Genomic DNA, 25,056 nt, shown 5'->3' with positions numbered 1-25,056 from the left:
CTTAGTATTACCAATACTGGTGCTACTACTACTTCTCTTAGTATTACCAATACTGGTGCTACTACTACTTCTCTTAGTATTACCAATACTGGTGCTACTACTACTTCTCTTAGTATTACCAATACTGGTGCTACTACTACTTCTCTTAGTATTACCAATACTGGTGCTACTACTACTTCTCTTAGTATTACCAATACTGGTGCTACTACTACTTCTCTTAGTATTACCAATACTGGTGCTACTCTTAGTATTACCAATACTGGTGCTACTACTACTTCTCTTAGTATTACCAATACTGTGGCTACTACTACTTCTCTTAGTATTACCAATACTGGTGCTACTACTACTTCTCTTAGTATTACCAATACTGGTGCTACTACTTCTCTTAGTATTACCAATACTGGTGCTACTACTCTCTTAGTATTACCAATACTGGTGCTACTACTACTTCTCTTAGTATTACCAATACTGTGCTACTACTACTACTCTTGCTACTACTACTTCTCTTAGTATTACCAATACTGTGGCTACTACTACTTCTCTTAGTATTACCAATACTGGTGCTACTACTACTTCTCTTAGTATTACCAATACTGGTGCTACTACTACTTCTCTTAGTATTACCAATACTGGTGCTACTACTACTACTCTTAGTATTACCAATACTGGTGCTACTACTACTTCTCTTAGTATTACCAATACTGGTGCTACTACTACTTCTCTTAGTATTACCAATACTGGTGCTACTACTACTTCTCTTAGTATTACCAATACTGGTGCTACTACTACTTCTCTTAGTATTACCAATACTGGTGCTACTACTACTTCTCTTAGTATTACCAATACTGGTGCTACTACTACTTCTCTTAGTATTACCAATACTGGTGCTACTACTACTTCTCTTAGTATTACCAATACTGGTGCTACTACTACTTAGTTCTGGTGCTACTCTTAGTATTACCAATACTGGTGCTACTACTACTTCTCTTAGTATTACCAATACTGGTGCTACTACTACTTCTCTTAGTATTACCAATACTGGTGCTACTACTACTTCTCTTAGTATTACCAATACTGGTGCTACTACTACTTCTCTTAGTATTACCAATACTGCTGCTACTACTACTTCTCTTAGTAGGCTTTCTCCTATATGCATACAATATATTGCAACAATTACTTAACTAATTATATTAGTATTATATAATGTGTACACAAATGTATTTTAATAAAAATCAGATCGAGGAAAAGAGGATATTATGTACGACAGGATTTTGAAAGAAACTAGAAAACAAGAAATACAAGTTCCTTCAAATAATTAGACTATTTTAATTAAACAGACTATTTTAATTAAACAATGTGTTTGTTAAATAAAATTTTGAACACAAATACATATATATATATATATATAATTATAGAGATCACTTAAGGTATTTCGACCATATAAAAGCAGTTGTAAATTTATTGGTTGTACATGTTGTAACGAGTTACAAAAAACCTGTCTCTGTTGCTCATATGTTTTTCCACAGTTACACAAAGGATCTGTTGTAAGCACACATCTGTAAATATCTGCATCCATTTCGTAATCCTGTGTTTAATATATTTTCTCTTCGTTTGCCATGACAATGACGTCTGTATAAATAATATACCCCTTACGGACAATGGAGTCTTGCTACGGACATACATATAGTTGACAATAAATTCCGTCTTACTGTATCTTGTTGCAGAGAGTCGTATAAATGACAGTAAAGTCTGCATTAATATATCTTGTTACGGACAATGCAAGCTGTATCATGTTGTAACTGAGTTACGAACAGCCATAACCTGTCTCTGATATCCATGTGCTGACAATAGTCTTGTTACGGATTATCCACAATGAAGTGTGTGTTAATGTGAGGTGTTACATGTAGCTGACAATGGATCTGTTACGGTAAGTCACACATCTGTACGGATATATCTGACATCTTGTTACGGATTTCGTAATCCTGTGTGTTAATATATATTTCTGACTTCGTTACGGATAGCCATAGCTGACAATGACGTCTGTAGGTGTTATCCAATAATACGGATACCCCTTACGGATATCCATGTAGCTGAATGGAGTCTTGTTACTACGGACAATGAAGTGTGTGTTAATGTGATATCCATGTATATAGTCTTGTTGACATAGCTGACAATTCTGTGTTAATGTAAGGTGTTACGGAAATCTTAGCTGATGGATACTAGTGTTGACAATGAAGTGTGTGATGTGAGTCGATATATAGCTGAATGGACTTGTTACGGATAATAGTCTGCATTAATATGGAGTCTTGTTACGGATACAATGACAAGCTGTAAGGTGTTACGGAAATCCATGTAGCTGACGATGGAGTCTTGTTACGGATAGTCGTATAGCTGACAATGACGCTGTGTTAATGTAAGGTGTTACGGAAATCCAAGCTGTAGTTAATATAATGTGAGGTGTTACGGATATCCATGTAGCTGACGATGGAGTCTTGTTACGGATAGCCATATAGCTGACAATGATGTCTGTGTTAATGCAAGGTGTTACGGATATCCATGTAGCTGACAATGGAGTCTTGTTACGGATAGCGATATACCTGACAATGAAGTGTGTGTTAATGTGAGGTGTTACGGAAATCCATGTAGCTGACAATGGAGTCTTGTTACGGATAGTCGTGTAGCTGACAATGAAGTGTGTGTTAATGTGAGGTGTTACGGATATCCATGTAGCTGACAATGGAGTCTTGTTACGGATAGTCGTATAGCTGACAATGAAGTGTGTGTTAATGTGAGGTGTTACGGATATCCATGTAGCTGACGATGGAGTCTTGTTACGGATAGTCGCATAGCTGACAATGACGTCTGTGTTAATGTAAGGTGTTACGGAAATCCATGTAGCTGACGATGGAGTCTTGTTACGGATAGTCGTATAGCTGACAATGAAGTGTGTGTTAATGTGAGGTGTTACGGATATCCATGTAGCTGACGATGGAGTCTTGTTACGGATAGTCGTATAGCTGACAATGAAGTGTGTGTTAATGTGAGGTGTTACGGAAATCCATGTAGCTGACGATGGAGTCTTGTTACGGATAGTCGCATAGCTGACAATGACGTCTGTGTTAATGTAAGGTGTTACGGAAATCCATGTAGCTGACGATGGAGTCTTGTTACGGATAGTCGTATAGCTGACAATGAAGTGTGTGTTAATGTGAGGTGTTACGGATATCCATGTAGCTGACGATGGAGTCTTGTTACGGATAGTCGTATAGCTGACAATGACGTCTGTGTTAATGTAAGGTGTTACGGAAATCCATGTAGCTGACGATGGAGTCTTGTTACGGATAGTCGTATAGCTGACAATGACGTCTGTGTTAATGTAAGGTGTTACGGATATCCATGTAGCTGACGATGGAGTCTTGTTACGGATAGTCGTACAGCTGACAATGACGTCTGTGTTAATGTAAGGTGTTACGGATATCCATGTAGCTGACGATGGAGTCTTGTTACGGATAGTCGTACAGCTGACAATGACGTCTGTGTTAATGTAAGGTGTTACGGAAATCCATGTAGCTGACGATGGAGTCTTGTTACGGATAGTCGTATAGCTGACAATGAAGTGTGTGTTAATGTGAGGTGTTACGGATATCCATGTAGCTGACGATGGAGTCTTGTTACGGATAGCCATATAGCTGACAATGACGTCTGTGTTAATGTAAGGTGTTACGGATATCCATGTAGCTGACGATGGAGTCTTGTTACGGACAGTCGTATAGCTGACAATGACGTCTGTGTTAATGTAAGGTGTTACGGAAATCCATGTAGCTGACGATGGAGTCTTGTTACGGATAGTCGTATAGCTGACAATGACGTCTGTGTTAATGTGAGGTGTTACGGATATCCATGTAGCTGACGATGGAGTCTTGTTACGGATAGTCGTATAGCTGACAATGACGTCTGTGTTAATGTAAGGTGTTACGGATATCCATGTAGCTGACGATGGAGTCTTGTTACGGATAGTCGTATAGCTGACAATGAAGTGTGTGTTAATGTAAGGTGTTACGGAAATCCATGTAGCTGACGATGGGAGTCTTGTTACGGATAGTCGTATAGCAGACAATGACGTCTGTGTTAATGTAAGATGTTATGGATATCCATGCAGCTGACGAAGTCTGTATTAATATATCTTGGTAAAGACAAGCATCTGATTGATGAAGTCTGTATTCATATAGCCCTATAGCTGATAATGACGTGTTCATATAGCTGTTTTACGGATAGTCGGATGCAGCTGACAGTGAAGACTATTAATATATCTCGTTACAGATAACTTTGTATCTGACATTTGTATTCACATATATCTCGTTATATAGCTCGTTACGGATAGCCACGTAACTATCCGCAAAGTCTGTATTAATATATCTTGTTACAGCTGACGATGATATCTGTATTAATATAACTTATTACGGATAGCCACGTAACTGTCCGCGAAGTCTGTATCACTATATCTTGTTACGGACGAGTATCTACAGTGAATGTCTTAATATGGATAATGTAATTTGTTTTAATATAGCAGGGCGACCAACTTTCCGGAATTTTCATCACGTACTCGGAATTCCGGAATTGATGCCAAATATCCAGATTTTTTTATAGATTCACTCAAATTGGTTTTTTAAGCAACTAATTGTTATTACATTCTACATTCTTATAATTAAATATCTTTATCACTCATTTCAACCGTAGCTCCGTTTTGTCTAGTTTTGTGTCATTATCAAGGCCGCGGGCGTGTCTATTGTCAACAGCCGACCAATGACAATGCCGAGTAAACTGAAGCCATATATGAACATTTTCTTTCTTATTTTTTATACTAGAATAGTTTATGAATTAATTTGAAAGATATTTTAAATATCATAGACGTATGTCCCTGCGGGAGCAGGCATCGGTTCTATGGCGATGTATACAGTTTTGCCACCGTGGATGAAAGCATGAGTATATAATATAATGCTACGATCGTACACAAAAAACCCCAACCCGAACCGACAATTGTCTTCTTTCGATTGGCTTTCACATGCAACATTTAACTAAATAATATTTGGCCACCACTAATCTATTATATGACGCATCCATCACATTAATACACCTACTGATATTATTTTATTCAAGTAAGTTAAATAATAACGCGATTTTGTTTTCTGTACACTGGCTCCCCAAAAGTATTATTGTAATAGTATTGTGAGCGTAATGCAAAACGGCAGCCAGTCTTAATGTGGGTTGCAGACGTTTCGTCCCCAAATCAGTTCGCCACAAATCAGTTCGACCCAATTACATGCATATGGTGAAATAGTGCATATGTGGCAATGTACCTACATAAAAACAGCATTGGTCCCAAGTTTGTTTGTCACTTTATTGCTAATCTGTAGGTGGGAGTCTTAAACTTTAATAGAATATTTGTTAATAAAGTGAGCTTTTGTGTGTGAACTTGTTGATGATTTTTGGTGTAGGTGGGGGAGGGGGCTGTGTCTTTTTATGAGGATATTCCAATTCACATATAAATAATGATATACTCATTTGTATTATCATTTTGCAAATATTTTTCGCACTGTTTAAAATTACTTTTATGAAAAAATCGTTTTCGCGCGCTTTAAATTATTGTTTTCAAAAGGGCGCTCGTGCGCATAAAAATGAAAATATCAGAAAATTCCGGAAAAATATTTCCATTAGGTTGGTTGCCCTGATATAGTTCTTTATATATCTGGCAATACAGTTTGTATTAATCTATTTTGTTACAGACAATTATGTATGTGACAATGAAGTATATATTGATATATTTTGACATAAACACATTTCTATACTTATTTTACTCCTTGTTTTCGATAGATATTAATTAACTGTTAGTTTTAATTTGTGACTATAGTTCAGTTATATACTAAGATATCAATACCACGTACCATTATCCTGTTCAATTATTTAGACCCAAAGTTTTTTGTAAATGTTACGTTTATTTCCTATTCGATATTTGTTTTCTTTGCATTTACATGAAAACAAATCCAAACCCCGACAGGTTTTATATACAAATCATCATATAAAATGCACGAAGTTGACTTAATTCCACTTTTTAAAAATCTCTGTGTCTTTTGAATGCACGTTATTTCTCCTATAAATAACTAAGATTATTTGCATATCAAAACATTGGGATCTGAGGCTACATGAAGGCCATTATAGCTTGTTTCACTAAATCAAGGTTATTATTGTTTTGCTATGTGTAACAGCATTGTCTAATCTTTCCGTTAAACATAGATGTAAACAAACAGAACATGTAACCCTTTCTTGTAGGTGCATTATATTTAATAAATTTAGCTAATGTATTATGTATTTTTATTTTATTATATCAATTATATATTAGCATACCATACCTAACCTAACACAACTGAGGTGTAGCACAGTTATAAACACAAATCACCTCACACACCGCAGGAATGTGCTTTCCAAATTTATAAATAAATTTAATGCAGGGCCGGACCCAGAAGACCGGGGGGTGGGGGGTGGGGTGGGGATAAAATGTCGAAGGCCACCAACATCAAATAATAATAAAAATGTTATTTAATTTGCCTCTAAATTGGGAACTCATTTATATATTTATATATATATATATATATATATATATATATATATATATATATATATATATATATATATATATAGTATTTAGGGTGGTGCTAGGGGCTGGGGTTTGGGGGTTGGGTGTTACATTTGTAATGCGAAAATCCAAAGGGCTATTGTTCGGACTCGTATGGGTTCAACCACTTTTTCATCCCACAGACACAGCCCTGAATGTTCAAAATACGATAGCATTGCTTGGTCAATAACATCATTATTTCGATCTATGACTGCACGTGCTATTGTACCAATGTGTAAACCACGTAAAATACAAGTTAGGTAGGGTATATCCCCATTGAAAATGTATTAGTCGACATTCTTGTTATTGTTATAATATGGGTAAATCGAAAAACACTTCAGTTGATGTAAAATCGTGTATTAAGAACGTTTTCGATTATTTTGAAGATGAATATCAGCGCGGTAGACCTAGGTATGCTTCTTATCGAATTGTCGATCGAGTTGCCGCTGCACTTAAAGTTTCGGTTTCAACAGTAAAAAGAACTGTGAAAAATCTAAGCTCTACGAATCCAAGCACAGAAATCACTGTTAAAAAACGCGACCGAAAACTCATCGATTTATTTGATAAAGATGTTATTAGACGACGAGTATACAGATTTATAGAGAGGGCGAATTACCTACATTACATAAGATTAACGTGGCTTTAAGGGAGGAATGTGGAATCAACATATCCATATCAACTTTACGAAGAACACTCCATGACCTCGATTTTAAATACCAACATATGTCTACAACCGGAAAAGTGATTTTTGAGGACGCCAATATATCAGACAGGAGACTGTCCTATCTCCATGAAATATCCAGTTTACGAGAACATGGGTATTTAATAGTGTATCAAGATGAGACCTGGGTGAATGTCAACCACACAACATCCCACCACTGGACAGATATCCACCTGCCGAAATCAGACGCTGCTGATCGAGTTCCTAAACTCTGTTCGGTGACTGGGAAGGGAAAAATACTTATTATTTGTCATGCTGGCTGTGATAAATATGGATTGATAGATGTCTGTGAATTGATCTTTGAGGCTAAAAAAACAGACGGAGACTGTCATGGTGAGATGAATCATGAAAATTTCATCAAATGGTTTGAAGAACAACTTATGCCTTCTCTACCAGAACCTTCTGTTATCGTCATGGATAACGCAAGCTACCACAACAAATTAACTGAGATTACACGATGTCCTGCACTAAACGCTAAAAAGGAAGAAATTCAGTCGTGGCTACGAAACAAAAATATACCTTTTGAGAGTAACATGACAAAGCCAGTTCTTTATGAACTTGTGAAAAGTAACAAATGTGCAAAGTAATTTGTTACTGATGATATTGCTGAACGCCATGGGCACTTGTGTCTAAGACTGCCGCCAAGACATTCTGAACTCAATCCGATAGAACTGATCTGGAGTCAAGTCAAAGGGCACATAGCTCGTCATAATGATGGTAAAATGACCACGGTGCGGAGAGAACTTGCACATGCATTGAACTCTGTCACACCTACACACTTCTCTGACGCAGTTAAACATGTAATAAAGATCGAAGAAGATTTTAGAAAACAAAATAGTTTTATAAAAAATAAAATACCCCCTGTGATAGTCCCCCTTAACGAAGATAGTGATGAAGAAATGAGTTCGTCGACTGATTAAGTTATTTCTCCTTACCCACCAGGAGTATTACTTTAATGTATGCATGAACTCTTTAACACCAAAAACAATTTATTTCCATATCATTCACTATCAAACAACCTAACAACCTATAAACTAATCGACTAGAAATGCATATAGACTACACATACATACGAGAGAAATGTTTATTTAACGACACACTCAACGCATTTGATATACGTTTATGTTTACTGGCAGGACACTCAGGATAAAACATTTAAATTTGTACATTTGAAGCTAAAACTGGGATGCACCATTAACGTGCCATATGTTCGTCAGACAATGCTTTTAACCCAGTTGCAGTTAACACTCCCTTCGTTCAGCGTCAGCCAGCGACGCTAACGTTCGCAAACTATTTGATTGGTTCCCAAACAATTAACGTGCCATATGTTCGTCAGACAATGCTTTTAACCCAGTTGCAGTTAACACTCCCTTCGTTCAGCGCCAGCCAGCGACGCTAACGTTCGCAAACTATTTGATTGGTTCCCAAACTATTTGATTGGTTCCCAATATTCTCACTGGGTTTAACGTGAAGCGCATGAACCAGTCCAGCGAAACATTTCCCCGCCTTGTCTGGCTGAACCCGGCCACTGGAGTCTAGAGTCTTTATTACAGTATCATGTGTCTAATAAAATGCAAGCCTATACACTGCTTGGCCTCATTTATGTGGAGACTATGCTGACTTTGACCGCGCGATGTTACAAATTCGCTTATCTCTTCGCAGTTCGCGTGATTCGGTGCTTTTTGTCATCGTATTGATTCGCGGATGCCGACACGCTAATGGACTACATTACCGCCACTTCGGCCGGCTCCGTGACATTATCGGCGCGTTGCACGGCTTCGTTAAGGAGCGAGGCCATCTCGGAATAACGCGCTGCTGTGCGCCTCCGACTCAGCGGGACTTCCATCTGGTAACCTCCGCTCACGCTTTATCACGACGCTGATCAGCTTCGTTAAACTCCGTGACACTATCTTTTCGGAGCACAACTTAATTTTCGAAGTATTATTCCCTCCACGAGAGCGCACGTTGTTTATCCTGGAACAGATCTGTTTTCTAGGTTAACATTTGCACGTCATTATCTTTGCAGTTAAACCCGCAAGCTCAGTACTAATTAAGCAGTACTCTAGATATACGAAAAAGTACTGTGCTATCGCCTTTTTCAAAGAGAAGTAAACCCCCCCAACGGTGTCCATATCTGCCATATGGAACATAGCCTGAAAACAAAGGGATAATTCCCCTCGGTGGACCCAGTGGGTTTTTCTCCGCCACAAACAATGCTCTACGACTGGTATACCGAAATCCGTGGTATCTGTTTAATCTGATGAAAAATTCTCAGAAATGGCAAGTGTGTGTCGCAAATGTCCACAAGAAACAAACACATGTCACGGATGGAGAGACAAGAAATGTAATGTGGAAGTGGACAGCAAAAGTTAAACGATATAAGTGCTAGCCATCTCCCACTTAACGAAAACGTACGGGTTTTTTTTTTACCAGCTCTAAATAAATATAGATACTTACATGGCTTGTGCCCCCAACTAGAGACTTGTGCACCCTTCTAGAGGCTTGTGCCCCCCACTAGAGGCTGTGCCCCCCACTAGAGGCTGTGCACCCCACTAGAGGCTGTGCCCCCTACTAGAGGCTTGTGCCCCCCCCACTAGAAGCTTGTACCCCCACTAGAGGCGTGTGCCTCCCACTAGAGGCTGTGCCCCCCCCACTAAAGGCTGTGCCCCCTACTAGAGGCGTGTGCCCCCACTAGAGGCTGTGCCCCCATTAGAGGCTTGTGCTCCAACTAGAGGCTTGTGCCCCCCACTAGAAGCTTGTACCCCACTAGAGGCTGTGCCCCCACTAGAGACTGTGCCCCCCCCCCCGCTAGAGGCTTGTGCTCCCCACTAGAAACTTGTGCTCCCCACTAGAAGCTTGTACCCCCCACTAGAGGCTTGTGCTCCCCACTAGAGGCTTGTGCCCCCACTAGAGGCTGTTCCCCCACTAGAGACTGTGCACCCCCCCGCTAGAGGCTTGTGCCCCCCACTAGAAGATTGTACCCCCACTGGAGGCTTGTGCCCCCCACTAGAGGCTGTGCCCCACACTAGAAAATTGTGTCCCCCACCAGAGGCTGTGCCCCCACTAGAGACTGTGCCCCCACTAGTCTGTGCCCCCCACTAGAGGCTGTGCCCTTTCCACTAGAGATTATAAATAAATAAAATAAAATTCAAAGTGGGAAGTGGAATAATATATATATATATTTTTTAATTAATGCTTTTTAGAGAAATGTATTATTTATGTGATTTGTAAATTTGCGATATAATAATAAAATCTTCTTCTTTTTTTCTTTTTCTTTTTCTTTTTTGAGACATGTTTTCGAACGATAACTTAAACCTTTCAATTATTGTGAGAGAGAAAGAAAAGAATAAATATTTGACGAGGAAAATATATCGACTATTGGATGTGGGACAAAGGTATATGATGCGGATCGATTAGAAACGGGAGAGTTCTTTTATATGCATTTCCCTAGAGAGACGGGCAGGATCTGGCTCAGTCATTGGAGCGCTCGCTTGGGATGCTGGGATCGTGTGATCGAACCTCCTCAGTGGACCCATTCGCTGACTGGGCTTTTCCTGTCCCAATAAAGAAAAGAAAAGTGTGTTCTGTTTAACGACATCACTATAGAAAAAAAGAAAAAAGTAAAGTTTATTTTATTTAACGACGCCACTAGAGCACATTGATTTTTTATCTTATCATCGGCTATTGGACGTCAAACATATGGTCATTCTGACACTGTTTTTTTTAGAGGAAACCCGCTGTCGCCACATAGGTTACTCTTCAAAAAAGAAAGACATGTTTTAATTAACGACGCACTCAACACATTTCATTTACGGTTATATGGCGTCAGACATATGGTTAAGGACCACATATATTGAGAGAAGAAACCCGCTGTCGCCACTTCATGGGCTACTCTTTCCGATTAGCAGCAAGGGATCTTTTATATGCACCATCCCACAGACAGGATAGTACATACCACGGCCTTTGGTATACCAGTCGTAGTGCACTGGCTGGAACGAGAAATAGCCAAATGGGCCCACCGACGGGGATCGATCCCACACCAACCGCGCATCAAGCGAACGCTGTACCACTAGGCTACGTTCCGCCCCATCACTAGAACACATTGATTAATTAATCATCGGCTGTTGGATGTCAAACATTTGGTGATTCTGATCAGAGGTAATCTTTTATATGCACTTTCCCCACAGACAGGAAACACATACCACGGTCTTTGTCCAGTTGTGGTGCACTGGTTGGAATGCGAAAAAAAACCCTATCAGTTGCATGGATCCACCGAAGTGGTTCGATCCTGTGACGCAAGCACCTCAAGCGAGCACTCAACCGATTGAGCTAAATCCCGCCCCTGTCCCAATAAATGCCAAACGATTGGTATAGCAAAGGCCGTGGTGTGTACTGTCTTGCCTATGGGAAAGTGTATATAAAATACTTATTGCTTCAAATGGAAAGGGTTTCCTCTAAGTCTACTGTAAAATACTTTATTTTCGCGCGACGACATTTTCCTAAATTTTGCGATAGTTATAATTTTATTATATATTAATTTTCATTTTTTACGATCCCCCTCCAAACCTCCCCCAAAGTTTTTGCATTCCACCTCATGTCACTGTCCCACCCCACCCCCAAATGGATTTTCTGGATCCGCCACTGAAAACCACTCGGAAACCAAATATCTGACATCCAGTAGCCGATGATTAATACATCAATGCGCTTTAAATAATTGTGTCGTTAAACAAAATAAATGTTCCCCAAGAGACAAGGTCAACGAACAAGGCATTACACACCTTTTACTTTGATATAGCGATTTGTGGAATAGTTTTAGCGTGTACTCTGTGGCATGAAACGGTCCCCCATCCATCTTAACGTGGACAGCAGTATATGCGATCTCCTAACGTCATTTAGTCGTCGTTTGTGTGAGTAGCATCTCATGTAATTATCTTTATGGCTCTCATCTGCCAGAATGGGATAGCCGATTCAATAAACATTATAGTTCTGCCCGCGAAACGTGTTGGCGTCTTTTTCTTCTCTCATTACGGTATTTAGCCAATCAATACGATCGTAATAAACGTTATTGGTTTTCTAACCACGCTTGTTACAGTGTTTCGGGTTAGCTGTGTATGCTTAACCATGCGGAAGTATCGACTTGTTTTCGTCATTTAGCCTTGTATTTTGTATTGTAAACATTCAGGTTCACGAAAATGTCACCAATAGTGGGGGGTTTTCTGGTTAAACATTTGTCTCGCTTTTAAAGGGACATTCCTGAGTTTGCTGCATTATAAGATGTTTCCGACTAATAAAAAAGTTCTACGATTAAACTTACATATTAAATATATTTTCTTGTTTAGAATATCAGTGGCTGTATATTCAATGTGTTTCTGGTCGTCTTAACATTTGTAAGAAGCCCAAACTGGATTTTGTCTTCTAATAATTTTGTACGTACGAATTTTTTTTTTAACGTAGTACATATATTAGAACGACCAGAAACACGTTTAATATACAGCCACTAATATTTTATGCAGAAAAATGTATTTGATATGTAATTACAATCGTTAAAAAGTCTCTGTTAGTCGATAACATCTTAAAAATTGCAGAACACTCAGGAATGTTCCTTTAAAGCCGTTATTAAAACATTTGTTTAATGTGTTCAGTTGGTGAAAGTACGAATACAGAGGACCATTGTAAATTAATATGCAATATACAGAACGCAAACAAACACTTTTGTGTCAATGTTCAGAACATTTGTCACTGACATTTTTGGGTGTGTTTCTTTAAAAAAAACACCCACGTTTTTGCGGGGTGGGGGTTGTGTCACACAAAAATATCTGCACGTAGTACCATTACAGAAATGCCATTTTGTAGGGTATTTTGTGTGGTATCACACAAAAATAATTAGAGAAATCCCATTTTGTACACTAGTATGTGTGTTGAAGGTTTTGTTTGTAACATAAAAATTGTTGTTTTGTTGGGGGTTTTTATTTTTATTTAACGACGCACTCAGCACATTTTATTTACGGTTATATGGCGTCGGACATAATATGGTAAAGGACGACACAGATATTGAGGGAGGAAACCCGCTATCGCCACTTCATGGGCTACTTTTTTCGATTCAGACTTCAGACCAATTTTTACATGCCTATTTCCACTAGAGTTCAGGCATATCCCCCCCCCCCCCCCCCCCCTCCCTCGGTCTTATCCCTGGCATGGCCAGCGATTCGACCAGGGGAGAGTGTTAAAAGTGGGATAATTTTGACTTTATAACTAAATACATGACGAGGCTTTAATATTTTAGATGTGTCTGTCTAAAAGGATATATATGTTATTGGTATATAAAACATTTAGTCGACACTAATTTTGATCGGGCTACCTAAAGTTGTATTATAATTACTATAATATAATTTTTACTTAGCCCTGGAGGAAAGGTTAACGATCGGGGTGGGCATTGCGACCAATTTCGCAGTCCAACACCCAGGTGAGTTTTCACCACCTCACCCATGGCGAGTGGCAGGTGGGCAAGGGAGGCCAGACATTCCTAGCCCTAACCTTAACACCCAATCACCAACGCCCTACCGCCCTATTTCTGGCATACCTACCCCCTCCCCCCCCGCTCCAGGCCATGGCTGGCCATTCCGGCAAATAGTGAGGAAAGAAGCTGATATGGTATGAGCCTTGTAGGGCTCTGGTATCACACCTAAGTGTGTTCCAGGTTGAAAGGTGGTTAGAAAAAACCACCATATGTTGAGTAACCATAAGGTGATGGCTAATAAGTAGTTAGGTCATAAGGTGATGACCTTAGATTGAAGAAGGGTATTCCAGCCGCCGAGCCCGTGTGGAGGAGTGATCAGTTCTTGGCTATGATTAAAAATAATAAAACATGATAAAAAGAGAAGGCAAGAACTACTAAGCGCACTCTAGTTGATATTTTTGAATAAGTATTCCTCAAAGAATTCCTCTACATTCTCCGCAAGTACATTTTACCATTGTACTAGGAGTCACGCATACGGATGGCCCAGACAAGCCATTAATGTACAAATGCCCTGACTGCACGTTGGAACTATAAAGTAACACAAGCAGACAGGGGAGCGATCTGACCCGATGACCTCTTTAATTGTAAAAATAAAAACATGTTATACAATTAGTTTAAAAAATAATGTATAACTTTATATAAAACATTAGTATTAAATTAAAAATGTCTGTATTAAAAATAGCATGCTAAATTTAAAACAACATATATGACTTACAACATACAATATAATAAAAAAAAAATCAGGCCTTATTGGTGAAAGATTCTGCCAGGAATACCTTCGCCCAAATGGCCATGTCAGCTAATTGAAAAGCAAGTACAAAGCATAAAAATAAACATTAAATTAACAGTATAGGCCTTAATCTTACCAAAAGGCCATTAAATATAAAACACATTAAAATACATAATTCTAAATGCAAGATAAATAGTAAATTACGTAAGAGAAGCACTTATAGCACCATAAGGCCTCTGCCAGGAGACCATAGGGTGACTTGTAGACAGCTATACAAATAATAAAAGCAAAACATAAAATAAAACATAAAATTAATAATACAACAAAGCATTAAGACAGGCTAGCAAAATAATCATACAATAAGCCTTCCTCTTGGGCTAAAATTATAATAAATATTGTCCATTACTTACCAATGGACAATATAATATCAAACTCATGCTAAGAATTTTTCGACTAGCAGCAATGGATCTTTTAAATTATATGCATCATCCCATAGACAGGATAGCTCATAGCACGACCTTTGATGTACCAGCCGTGGTGCACTGGCTGGAGCGAGAACTAAAATAATATAAATCTGAAATATCCTAATTATTACTAATGTATTTTAGGGAAATATTTATTTTAACATTCTATAAATAAAATAAAATAAATAAATAACCATGAAAAACCACATCAACGCCTATTACCTTCCCACTTTAACTTGCTCATCAAGTGACTTCCTACACGTACATAGTCTAGTTGCGAACATTTAGTTCTTATCAAGCAATAAACCAACCAAAGTATTTTTAAAAAATCAATGTTTGTCCTAAAGTAGGTTTCTATAGTAACCACATACAAGAGCTATCCCGTGTCTCCGGTATCAAACGCTATCAACAACCAGCATCCAATATCACCGATATTGTTTCTCTGATCTAATATTTATTTTATTTGCACGGCAGTTCATATAGTTTATATTACTACTACTATTACACACAATAACAAGTAGTAGTAGAAGTAGCAGCAACAATAGTGGTAGCAGTAGTAATAAGTGAAGTAGTAGCATGAGTAGTAATAGTGGAGTTGTGGTGGTGGTGTGGTGGTAGTAGTAGTAGTAGTAGTAGTAGTAGTAGTAGTAGTAGTAGTAGTAGACGACGTAGTAACAGTAGTAACAGTGGCAGTATTAGCTGTAGAAGTAGTAGTTATAGTAGTCTTAGTAGTAGTAGTAGTACTTGTAGTAGCAACAGCAGCAGCAGTATTACTATTACTATCATCATCACTATAACTGATATTACAACGACTATTGCATGTACTATTACAACTAATACTGTTGCTGATGTTTCTACTACTAGTATTAGTACTGTTGCTGCTGCTACTACTACTACTACTACTGCTACTACTACTACTACTGCTACTACTGTTACTACTATTATTATTACTACTACTACTGTTAATACCATTACTACTACCACCACCACCACCACTATTACTGCTACTACTACTGTTGTTAATACCACTATTACTACTACTATTACTACTACTACTACTACTACTACTACTACTACTACTACTACTACTACTACTACTACTACTACTACTACTACTACCACCACCACCATCACTATGACCACGACGACGACCACCACTACTACTACTACTACCACCACCACTACGACTACCACCACCACCACTACGACTACCACCACCACCACGACTACTACTATTGATAGACTATATATTTGTTTCAGATTTCATACCTGGTAAAGACTGCAATGAGTTCTACACGCACCTTGACGGGGCGCTGGTGGTGGGTAAGGGGCTGGCGGGCTACACGGGGGTCTGCGACATCACGCTGTCGACGGGCGGGGACCTGCTGTGGATGCTGTACGCCAAGGACATGTCTCTCTTCAACTGTCAGGTGTCCCTCACCATCTTCACCGTCAACGTCAACGGCGACAGGAAGCTCAGAACGGTAGGGACTACATACCGTTGCCTTAACATCCATTAGTGTATACCTCTTTCTGTTGACAGATATGTGCTATGCACTGTCCTGTTTGTGGGGAAAATGCATATAAAACTTCGGCAGTAGTCGCAGTAGTGGGTCTCTCTCATTCTCTCTCTCTCTCTCTCTCTCTCTCTCTCTCTCTCTCTCTCTCTCTCTCTCTCTCTCTCTCTCGTGTCTCTTTCTCTGTGTGACTCTCTCTCTCTCTCTCTCTCTCTCTCTCTCTCTCTCTCTCTCTCTCTCTCTCTCTCTCTCTCTCTCTCTCTCTCTCATCGGCCTCGGTGGCGTCGTGGTAGGCCATCGGTCTACAGGCTGGTAGGTACTGGGTTCGGATCCCAGTCGAGGCATGGGATTTTTTAATCCAGATACCGACTCCAAACCCTAAGTGAGTGCTCCGCAAGGCTCAATGGGTAGGTGTAAACCACTTGCACCGACCAGTAATCCATAACTGGTTCAACAAAGGCCATGGTTTGTGCTATCCTGCGTGTGGGAAGTGCAAATAAAAGATCCCTTGCTGCTAATCGGAAGAGTAGCCCATGTAGTGGCGACAGCGGGTTTCCTCTCAAAATCTGTGGTCCTTAACCATATGTCTGACGCCATATAACCGTAAATAAAATGTATTGAGTGCGTCGTTAAATCGATCTTGTCTCTCTTTCTCTCTCTCTCTCTCCTCGTCTCTCCTCTCTTCTCTCTCTCTCTCTCTCTCTCTCTCTCTCTCTCTCTCTCTCTCTCTCTCTCTCTCTCTCTCTCTCTCTCTCTCTCTCTCTCTCTCTCTCTCTCCGTGTCTATCTATCTATTTCTGTCTCAGTCTCTCTGTGTAAATACCTTTCTTTGATATCCAACAGCTGATGTGTTTTTCGTGCTGAAGTGTCATTCATTCATTCATTCATTCATTCAACTTCTGTCTGTCTCTCTCTCCCGACCAAGTTTCGAAATAAACATATGTTACGTATCAGTTTAAAATGTAACACATCAAATAGCGTAGTTTAAAATGTAACACATAAAATAGCGTAGTTTAAAATGTAACACATCAAATAGCCATAGTCTAAAATGTTACATATCAAATGGCGTAGTTTAAAATGTTACGCATCAAATAGACATAATTTAAAATATGTTACACATCAAATAGTCGTACTTTAAAATGTAGCATCGAAAAGCCGTAATCTAAATTGTAACACATCAAATAGCCATAGTGTGAATTGCAGTACATCAAATAGCCACGTAGTTTAAAATGTAATACATCAAATAGCCACATAGTCTAAAATGTAACACATTAAATAACCACGTAGTCTAAATTGTAACACATCAAATAGCAGTAGTCTAAATTGTAACACATCAAATAGCGACGTGGTTTAAATTGTAACATCAAATAGCCACGTAGTTTAAAATGTAACACATCAAATAGCCACGTAGTTTAAATTGTAACACATCAACTAGCCACGTAGTCCAAAGTGTAACGTATCAGATAGCTGTAGTTTAAAATATAACACATCAAATAGGCATAGTTTAAAATATAACACATCAAATAGTCATAGTTTAAAGATGTTGTTAATCAAATATTCCTTTCCTCACTGGAGCGCTCTACCCCGCCCATGAGCTACATGCCCCCCCACCCACCTCCAACCAGGAAAGGACAACGATAAAGATGGGAATGTCTCAAGACTCATTAGGTGTCATTTTAAATCGGTTTCCCTATCAATTTATCACCGACATCCTAAATTTATTATTAATATGGCTTAGAGAAAACGAATTCATAAACCACAGCTGTTCGATCGCGTTGTCTTTGTGGAATTTGTGAAACGAGATTTACAATAGTTTTATTCCCTGGTCAAATTCCTAATTTCATTTGACAATGGGGATATTTTGTAGCAAATCTTATTTTAATGGCAACAAAAGTCTTCCGAAACGTAAAACAACAATTCGTGCGTGATAGCACGTGCCCATAAGGACGCACTGGCGTAGGAAGCGGGGGGAGGGGCATGCTCCCCCCCCACACCACACACACACTTTGTAGTAGCAGCGTCTGTGTGTGTGTGTGTGTTTGTGTGTGCCTCACTCAGGGTTTGGAGTCGGTATCTGGATTAAAAATCCCATGCCTCGACTGGGATCCGAACTCAGTACCTACCAGCCTGTAGACCGATGACCTAACCACGACGCCACCGAGGCCGGTAGAAAAGCTTTAGATTCAGAATGTACCTTCATGCGGCTGATGGTGATTTACAGTAGTTCTTGTGCCTTTTATAGTATTGAACTTTGTTAGTTTTAGTACTAGTTTCAGTAAAGGAGCTTGCAGGAATCGTTTGGAGTTTGTTTTGCTTTGTTTTTGTTGTATTTTGTTTTCTTGTTTTGTTTTTGTATTAAATTCTAATGTTGTGGAGTGTTCTTTCCTGAGTTTTCTCCCCTTTTTTCTTTTTTTTTTCTTTTTTGTGTGTGTATTTGTTTTGTTTTTTCAATCTGTATCACTTCGACAATAAATCTGTAGACCACAAACACGTGACCACATTCACGTGACAACCAGAGAGGTACGTTACGATCTAAAATCGTGATTTTCCTCACTACATCAAGTAAACTGTGACGATCACCAGTACACTACAGTATATTAGTGATATTTACAGTTCACCTGTGACGTTCATTCCAATTAACGGGCCTACTAACACGCGACTTGCGGCGGCCACTTAATTTGTGAAAATATCTGTGATTAATTAAATGTGATTTACTGGTGGCTTAAGCGCACCTGATATAAGTATGGAGTGGAGTGGAACTGTTTTCTCGTGCCCCTATCCAGAAAGGTTCAGGCACGCCCACCATGGATCCATGTTCTGGCATCGCCAGTCCACGGTTCCATGGCGGGAGTTATAAGCATGGTGGTGTCAAGGTCACGGTTACCCACTTAAATAAGCTAATGAGTGACTGGTCTCTGAGATCGACTACAGGACGTTGTGGCACCATCGTTGTGGCTTCATATATAATAAATAGTAGTTGTTATCCACCCGGTAAACATATCAGTGTTGTTAAACAGTAGTGTACGCATCACGAGGTGGCGTATGGGATTTGTCAATCTGACACCACTACAGGCTTGACAATTCAGTTTTCACTACACCTGTATATGGCGCAACCATTAATATTAATGTGTGCAATAAACAAACACACACATACATAGAGAGAGAGAGAGAGAGAGAGAGAGAGAGAGAGAGAGAGAGAGAGAGAGAGAAGAGAGAGAGAGAGAGAGAGAGAGAGAGAGAGAGACAGACAGACAGACAGAGAGAGAGACACAGACAGAGAGAAACAGAGAGAAACAGAGACAGACAGACAGACGACACAGACAGACTGACAGACGCCCCAAAGCGGGAAGTGTTGACTAAGTATTATTTGTTGTTGATATACTCACCTACTTCAAAGTGGATGACATTCACTATCTTTATATTTATTACTATCAGGGGTGTCGTTAAACATTAATTAATTAATTAATTCATTCATTCATTCATTCCTTTAACGTGTATTTATTTGTGATATAACTGTCTTTCACTACATACTATTAACATAGAAAAGTACAACACCGGCCATTTTGGCACACTTTTCATATTTCTCGTTTTATTTATTTTTGACGAAATAATCGGTTGTCAGCTGAAACTTTATGTGGCGGAAGACTACAAATATCATAATAAAAACATCTTGCATACAATGTCGTTGATTACTTCATGTTTACCGGGACTGAGTTAAATACCCAACCATAATACAGCAAATCAAGCAGTGTGGTTCTTAAGTATAATATATAATAAGCAAATCTTGCTCCGGGGAAAATGGTGTAGTTGTTTTCAAATATTTGACAATCCGCTTATTTCATGCAATTCCGTTCCCATTTAAAAACGTCCTTATGTTTTATATATGTTAAGAAAATTTTCAATATTGTATACATCTTCCTGCTACCATCTTGTCGCAATATGACTATGTATCCTTATAAGCGTACGAGACGGGGAGGGGGAGGGGGAGGGGGAGGGGGGTCAAAGTCGGGCAAAAACGATAGATATTCGGGCGAAATGTGCTACCCTGAGGCCTTTTTACCATATATTTCCATCATTCTACACTTAGTTGTAATCCATACCAAAATGCGCAGCGATTCGTTTGTAACCCTATATACCGGTAGCTGTTTGGCAGTGTAATGCTAATACGAATAAATGTTGTCCGGATTCGGACATTTTAGTTTAATTCGGGCAAAAACCAGCCCCCCCCCCCCCACACTAAAATAGGAGCCCGTACGGCTGTGTGTATGTTCCTTTAACGCCGTCTGTTCTGTTCCGTTCTGTTCCGTTCTGTTCCGTTCCGTTCCTTTCTTTTATGACTCTGTCTTGTGCAGAGATATATACGATATTTCATTGTGGTAACGGATTTTTTTTGTCGTTCAGAGAATTATGAGAAAAGATAAAACAGAATTATGAGAAAAACTCAAATTGAATTATAAGAAAATATGAAACTGATATACAAGGCTAGGTAAACAGTGGCGTAGGAAGGTGCACACTTCTACATTATTATAAAGCAAACATAAAGCAAAATATCTGCCCCCCCCCCCCCCCCCCCCCCCCCCCCCCCCGCCGCTTTCTACGCCAGTGGTAAAGGTACTGGCGATATATTGATAATTGTCCTTGCTGATCGATTGATTGATTTGAGTATTTATTATTTATTTAGCTGGAGTTCATGTGCGCCAGTGCATCCCCGGGTGTGGTTCCACTCAACAGTTCCATAGTAACCGTGAGATTGCATCACCATAACCAGACGAACTACCACTTCCGGTTAATATTCACAGCCAGGCGACCAAGTGAGTACAGCTATAATATGCTTACAGATATAAGCATGTACGGGTGGTGTTGCTAGAACATAACACAACTTATTTATTATATTATAACACTTAGTGAAATATCTTCAAATATCAATGAAATCGCGACAGATTTACATTAACAGACCTTGCCGTTTAAGAGGCGCAGTCACTCTGGTTCGACACCACTCCCCTGAGAATGATTAGAATAATGTTTACCTTTCCTTAGCATGTGAATTAAAGAAAATACTACAAGAAAAGGATTGAATACCACAGCTCAATATGACGATCCCTTACACGGAGGGGCGGGACGTAGCCCAGTGGTACAGCGCTCGCTCGATGCGCGGTCGGTGTGAGATCGATTCCCGTCGGTGGCCCCATTGCGCTATTTCTCGTTCCAGCCAGTGCATCACGACTGGTATATCAAAGGCCGTGGTATGTACGACCCTGTCTGTGGGATGGTGCATATAAAAGATCCCTTGCTGCTAATCGAAAAAGAGTAGCCCATGAAGTGGCGACAGCGGGTTTCCTCTCTTAATATCTGTATGGTCCTTAACCATATGTCTGACGCCATATAACCGTAAATAAAATGTGTTGAGTGCGTCGTTAAATAAAACATGTCTTTCTTTACCTTACACGGCTCCAACGTAGGGGAGTAATTAATATATCCACTCATTTTGTCACAGTGAGATCTGCATTCCAGGTCTGCATCACAGTATTACATAACACAGTACAACACAATACAACACAACACAACATAACACAGGTCAGCACAGCACAGCACAACACAACACAATACAACATAACACAACACAGGTCAGTACAGCACAGGTACGGTGGAGCATGGGGGCGGGGTGGGGGGGGGGGGGGGAGGTAACTTTACATGTACTGTACATGTAGAATGCAGGAAATTACATTTCAGGATATATATATTTAAAACAATTACGAGAAAAAATACCCCCTAACATCCTAGAAACGTTGCTTTGCAACCTCGATCTCAGTCAGCGCCCCCCCCCCCCCCCCCCCCCCCCAACAAAAATGTCTATTTGCTTTCTTTTTTCGTATTTTTTGACGAATGTAAATGAAGGAACAGAAGTTACAAATTGGTGATGTATTTTTTTCCCTTTCCAACATAAAACATGATTAACAAGTTAACAACACGGTGATACAGATAATATAAGACTAAGCTCCTATGTGAATCATATAGTTGACACTGCGACTAAGAATCCCAAGGGAACGAACAGCAAAGCTGCCCTCCTTCGGTCCCCGCTTCATTCTGTCTGGGTCTATATATTTTGATGGGTATGGGTAACTATATTTACGTGCCCCTATCCACGAAGGTTCAGGCACGCCCACTGCGGAATTAGCCTCTGACTTCGCCAGTGACTGACTCCGGAGCAGGGGGGGGGGGGGGGGGGTAAGTTTGAAGTGGGCGGAATTTGGAAAAAAGCCATTTAGTAAGCGCGGACCGACTAGCAGACACTTCATAAACAAGAAGTAACACCGAGTGGGAGCCGTGTTCTGATTGGCTGAATTTCGATTCCTCGGTGAAGCCTGTTTTTTACCTAAGTCTACAAAGAGTACTGCATACCGATACATGTCTGGACTTTAAAATTTTAGCCAAAAATGGTTAAGACTGCTCGGCCGAAAAGTTTTAAGGTGATTTTGAGCAATTGAACGGGCGCCAAAGTAAAATGCGTTAGACTATTTATAAAAAAATAAACATAAGAATTTAGAACTGGTTCCAAAACGTTTAAAGTCTAACTAGCCCAATAAAAAAGGTTGGTACTCACGGAGGTAAAGGTTAGTAGGAGGTTGGTATAACAGGACTCATGGTGAGGTGATGGACTGTCCAGGCCTGAAGTTGGGGAGTCCTTCAATCAAGACCTTGATATTCCTGTAGATGGCTGCCGGATATATATCTCTCAGCACTATCTTGAGGATACGATGGATCGTTGTGTTGGTCATATCCGGTATCAAGAGTCCTTGCCTGTACAGTCCGTCCTGTTTTGCAGTCACGTGGATCTGGTTGCCAGTTCCTGTTGAGTGCAGTTGGTATTTCCCAATTCCGTTGGGTAGGTTTCGCCAGTTGTTCTCATTCCAGAGTCCCTTTAGTTGGCTGGTGTCTGTGAAGTCGCCGTGGATACAAACCCTGCCATTTGGATGGGATGTTTTCACATGCGATAGTCCATTTGGATTGGTCGAATGTCCCCGGTTCGGAAACCGTTGACATCTTCCTCCTCTTGGACTCCCCTCCGTCTGCAGGGTCGGCAACAACATCATCATCAGTGGAAGGCGCTTTTGGGCTCGCTGGGGGGTCCGTCACGATGACGTGTCCAGTTTCCCTCTCAGCAGGTGGGTCGTCAGGAGGGATCGCCACTGTCAGTGGAGCTGACAGCTTTGGTCCCCCCTGTTCCGCTCCTGGCGAGTGCTTCCGGTCAGAAACTGGGAGCGGCTGCGCAGAATGAACCGCCCCCGGTGGTTTAGCCACCGGGTTTGGATCACCCTGTCTCGCTCCCGTTGGTCTGATCTTCCTCTTCGGGGCAGGTGGGACCGCTCCTGGCGGTTGAGCCGCCAGGTTTGGTCCCCCCTGCGAAGTCTTAGGTCGCCGCCTCCGGTTCCTCCTCTTCGATCCTGATGAGTTGGTAGCTCCGTAACTCAAGGTTACAACAGCACTGTCTCCATTGTGTTCAATGCGGTACTTGACTAGTGGGCCAAGTACACGCAACACAGCCCCCAGGGGGGGGGGGGGGGGGGAGAGAAATCACCACGTTCTCGCTAGACAACTTCATTGTCTGAAGGTCGAGGTAAGAGTCTATATTTTGATTCTCACTTAGGTCTCTATGGGTCTATTTTATAGGACCCGGCTCAAATGGTTACGTGTTAATCTGCTTTGGTAATTTGTTTCTTGTCAATAGTGTTTCCCTAGGCAACATACTCAGACTAAGACCTCTTTTGTGAATTGTGTCGTTAGTCAGCACATAATCATTATTTTGTCGAATGATAAATTGTAATCAGCTAACTACTGCCGATTCCGACATAATAATAAATAGGTACGTTTGTTGGCAGATTGGGTAACAGCTGGGGGTAACAATTAAAATGCATGGTGTTCTTGTTTCCTGTAATTTAGTTTCACAGTAATCGGTCTGATTGCTAGCCCCTAATTAACTAGACTAAGTTATTGCATAATTGGAAGGTGACACAATAACACTTAATTGAATCATACATGAACATTAAAAATATATAAATTACATTTCAATATGGTTGTAAATGTTCCAATACGACAGTAGAGAAGAGCAAATCACAACTAAACACAACAGCACAGCACAGCATAGCATAGCACAGCACAGCACAGCACAGCACAGCACAGCACAGCACAGCATAGCATAGAACAGCATATCAGAGCACAGCACAGCACATCAGAGCACAGCACTGCACAGCACAGCACAGCACAGCACATCAGAGCACAGCACAGCACATCAGAGCACAGAACAGCACAGCACAGCGCAGCACTGCACAGCACAACACAGCACAGCACAGCACTGCACAGCACATCACATCAGAGCACAGCACAGCACAACGCAGCACAGCACAGCACATCACATCAGAGCACAACACTGCACAGCACAG

The 25,056-nt window shown here is 40.3% G+C and overlaps 1 protein-coding gene across 1 annotated transcript in view; it reads left to right on the top strand.

Annotated features, from left to right (window-relative positions):
* Window positions 1–25,056, top strand: part of LOC121389000 — a 51,003-nt gene that overhangs the window by 11,668 nt on the left and 14,279 nt on the right. The window contains exons 2-3 of the mRNA XM_041520588.1: window positions 16,363–16,586; window positions 21,300–21,429. Of these exons, the coding sequence (XP_041376522.1) occupies window positions 16,363–16,586; window positions 21,300–21,429 (354 nt within the window). The remainder of the gene's footprint in view (window positions 1–16,362; window positions 16,587–21,299; window positions 21,430–25,056) is intronic.

Source organism: Gigantopelta aegis, chromosome 14, assembly GCF_016097555.1.
Source record: "Gigantopelta aegis isolate Gae_Host chromosome 14, Gae_host_genome, whole genome shotgun sequence".
In the NCBI taxonomy this organism is placed as follows: Eukaryota; Metazoa; Mollusca; class Gastropoda; order Neomphalida; family Peltospiridae; genus Gigantopelta; species Gigantopelta aegis.
Note: the sequence above shows the minus strand (reverse complement) of the source record. Positions and strands in the feature narration are given on the sequence as shown.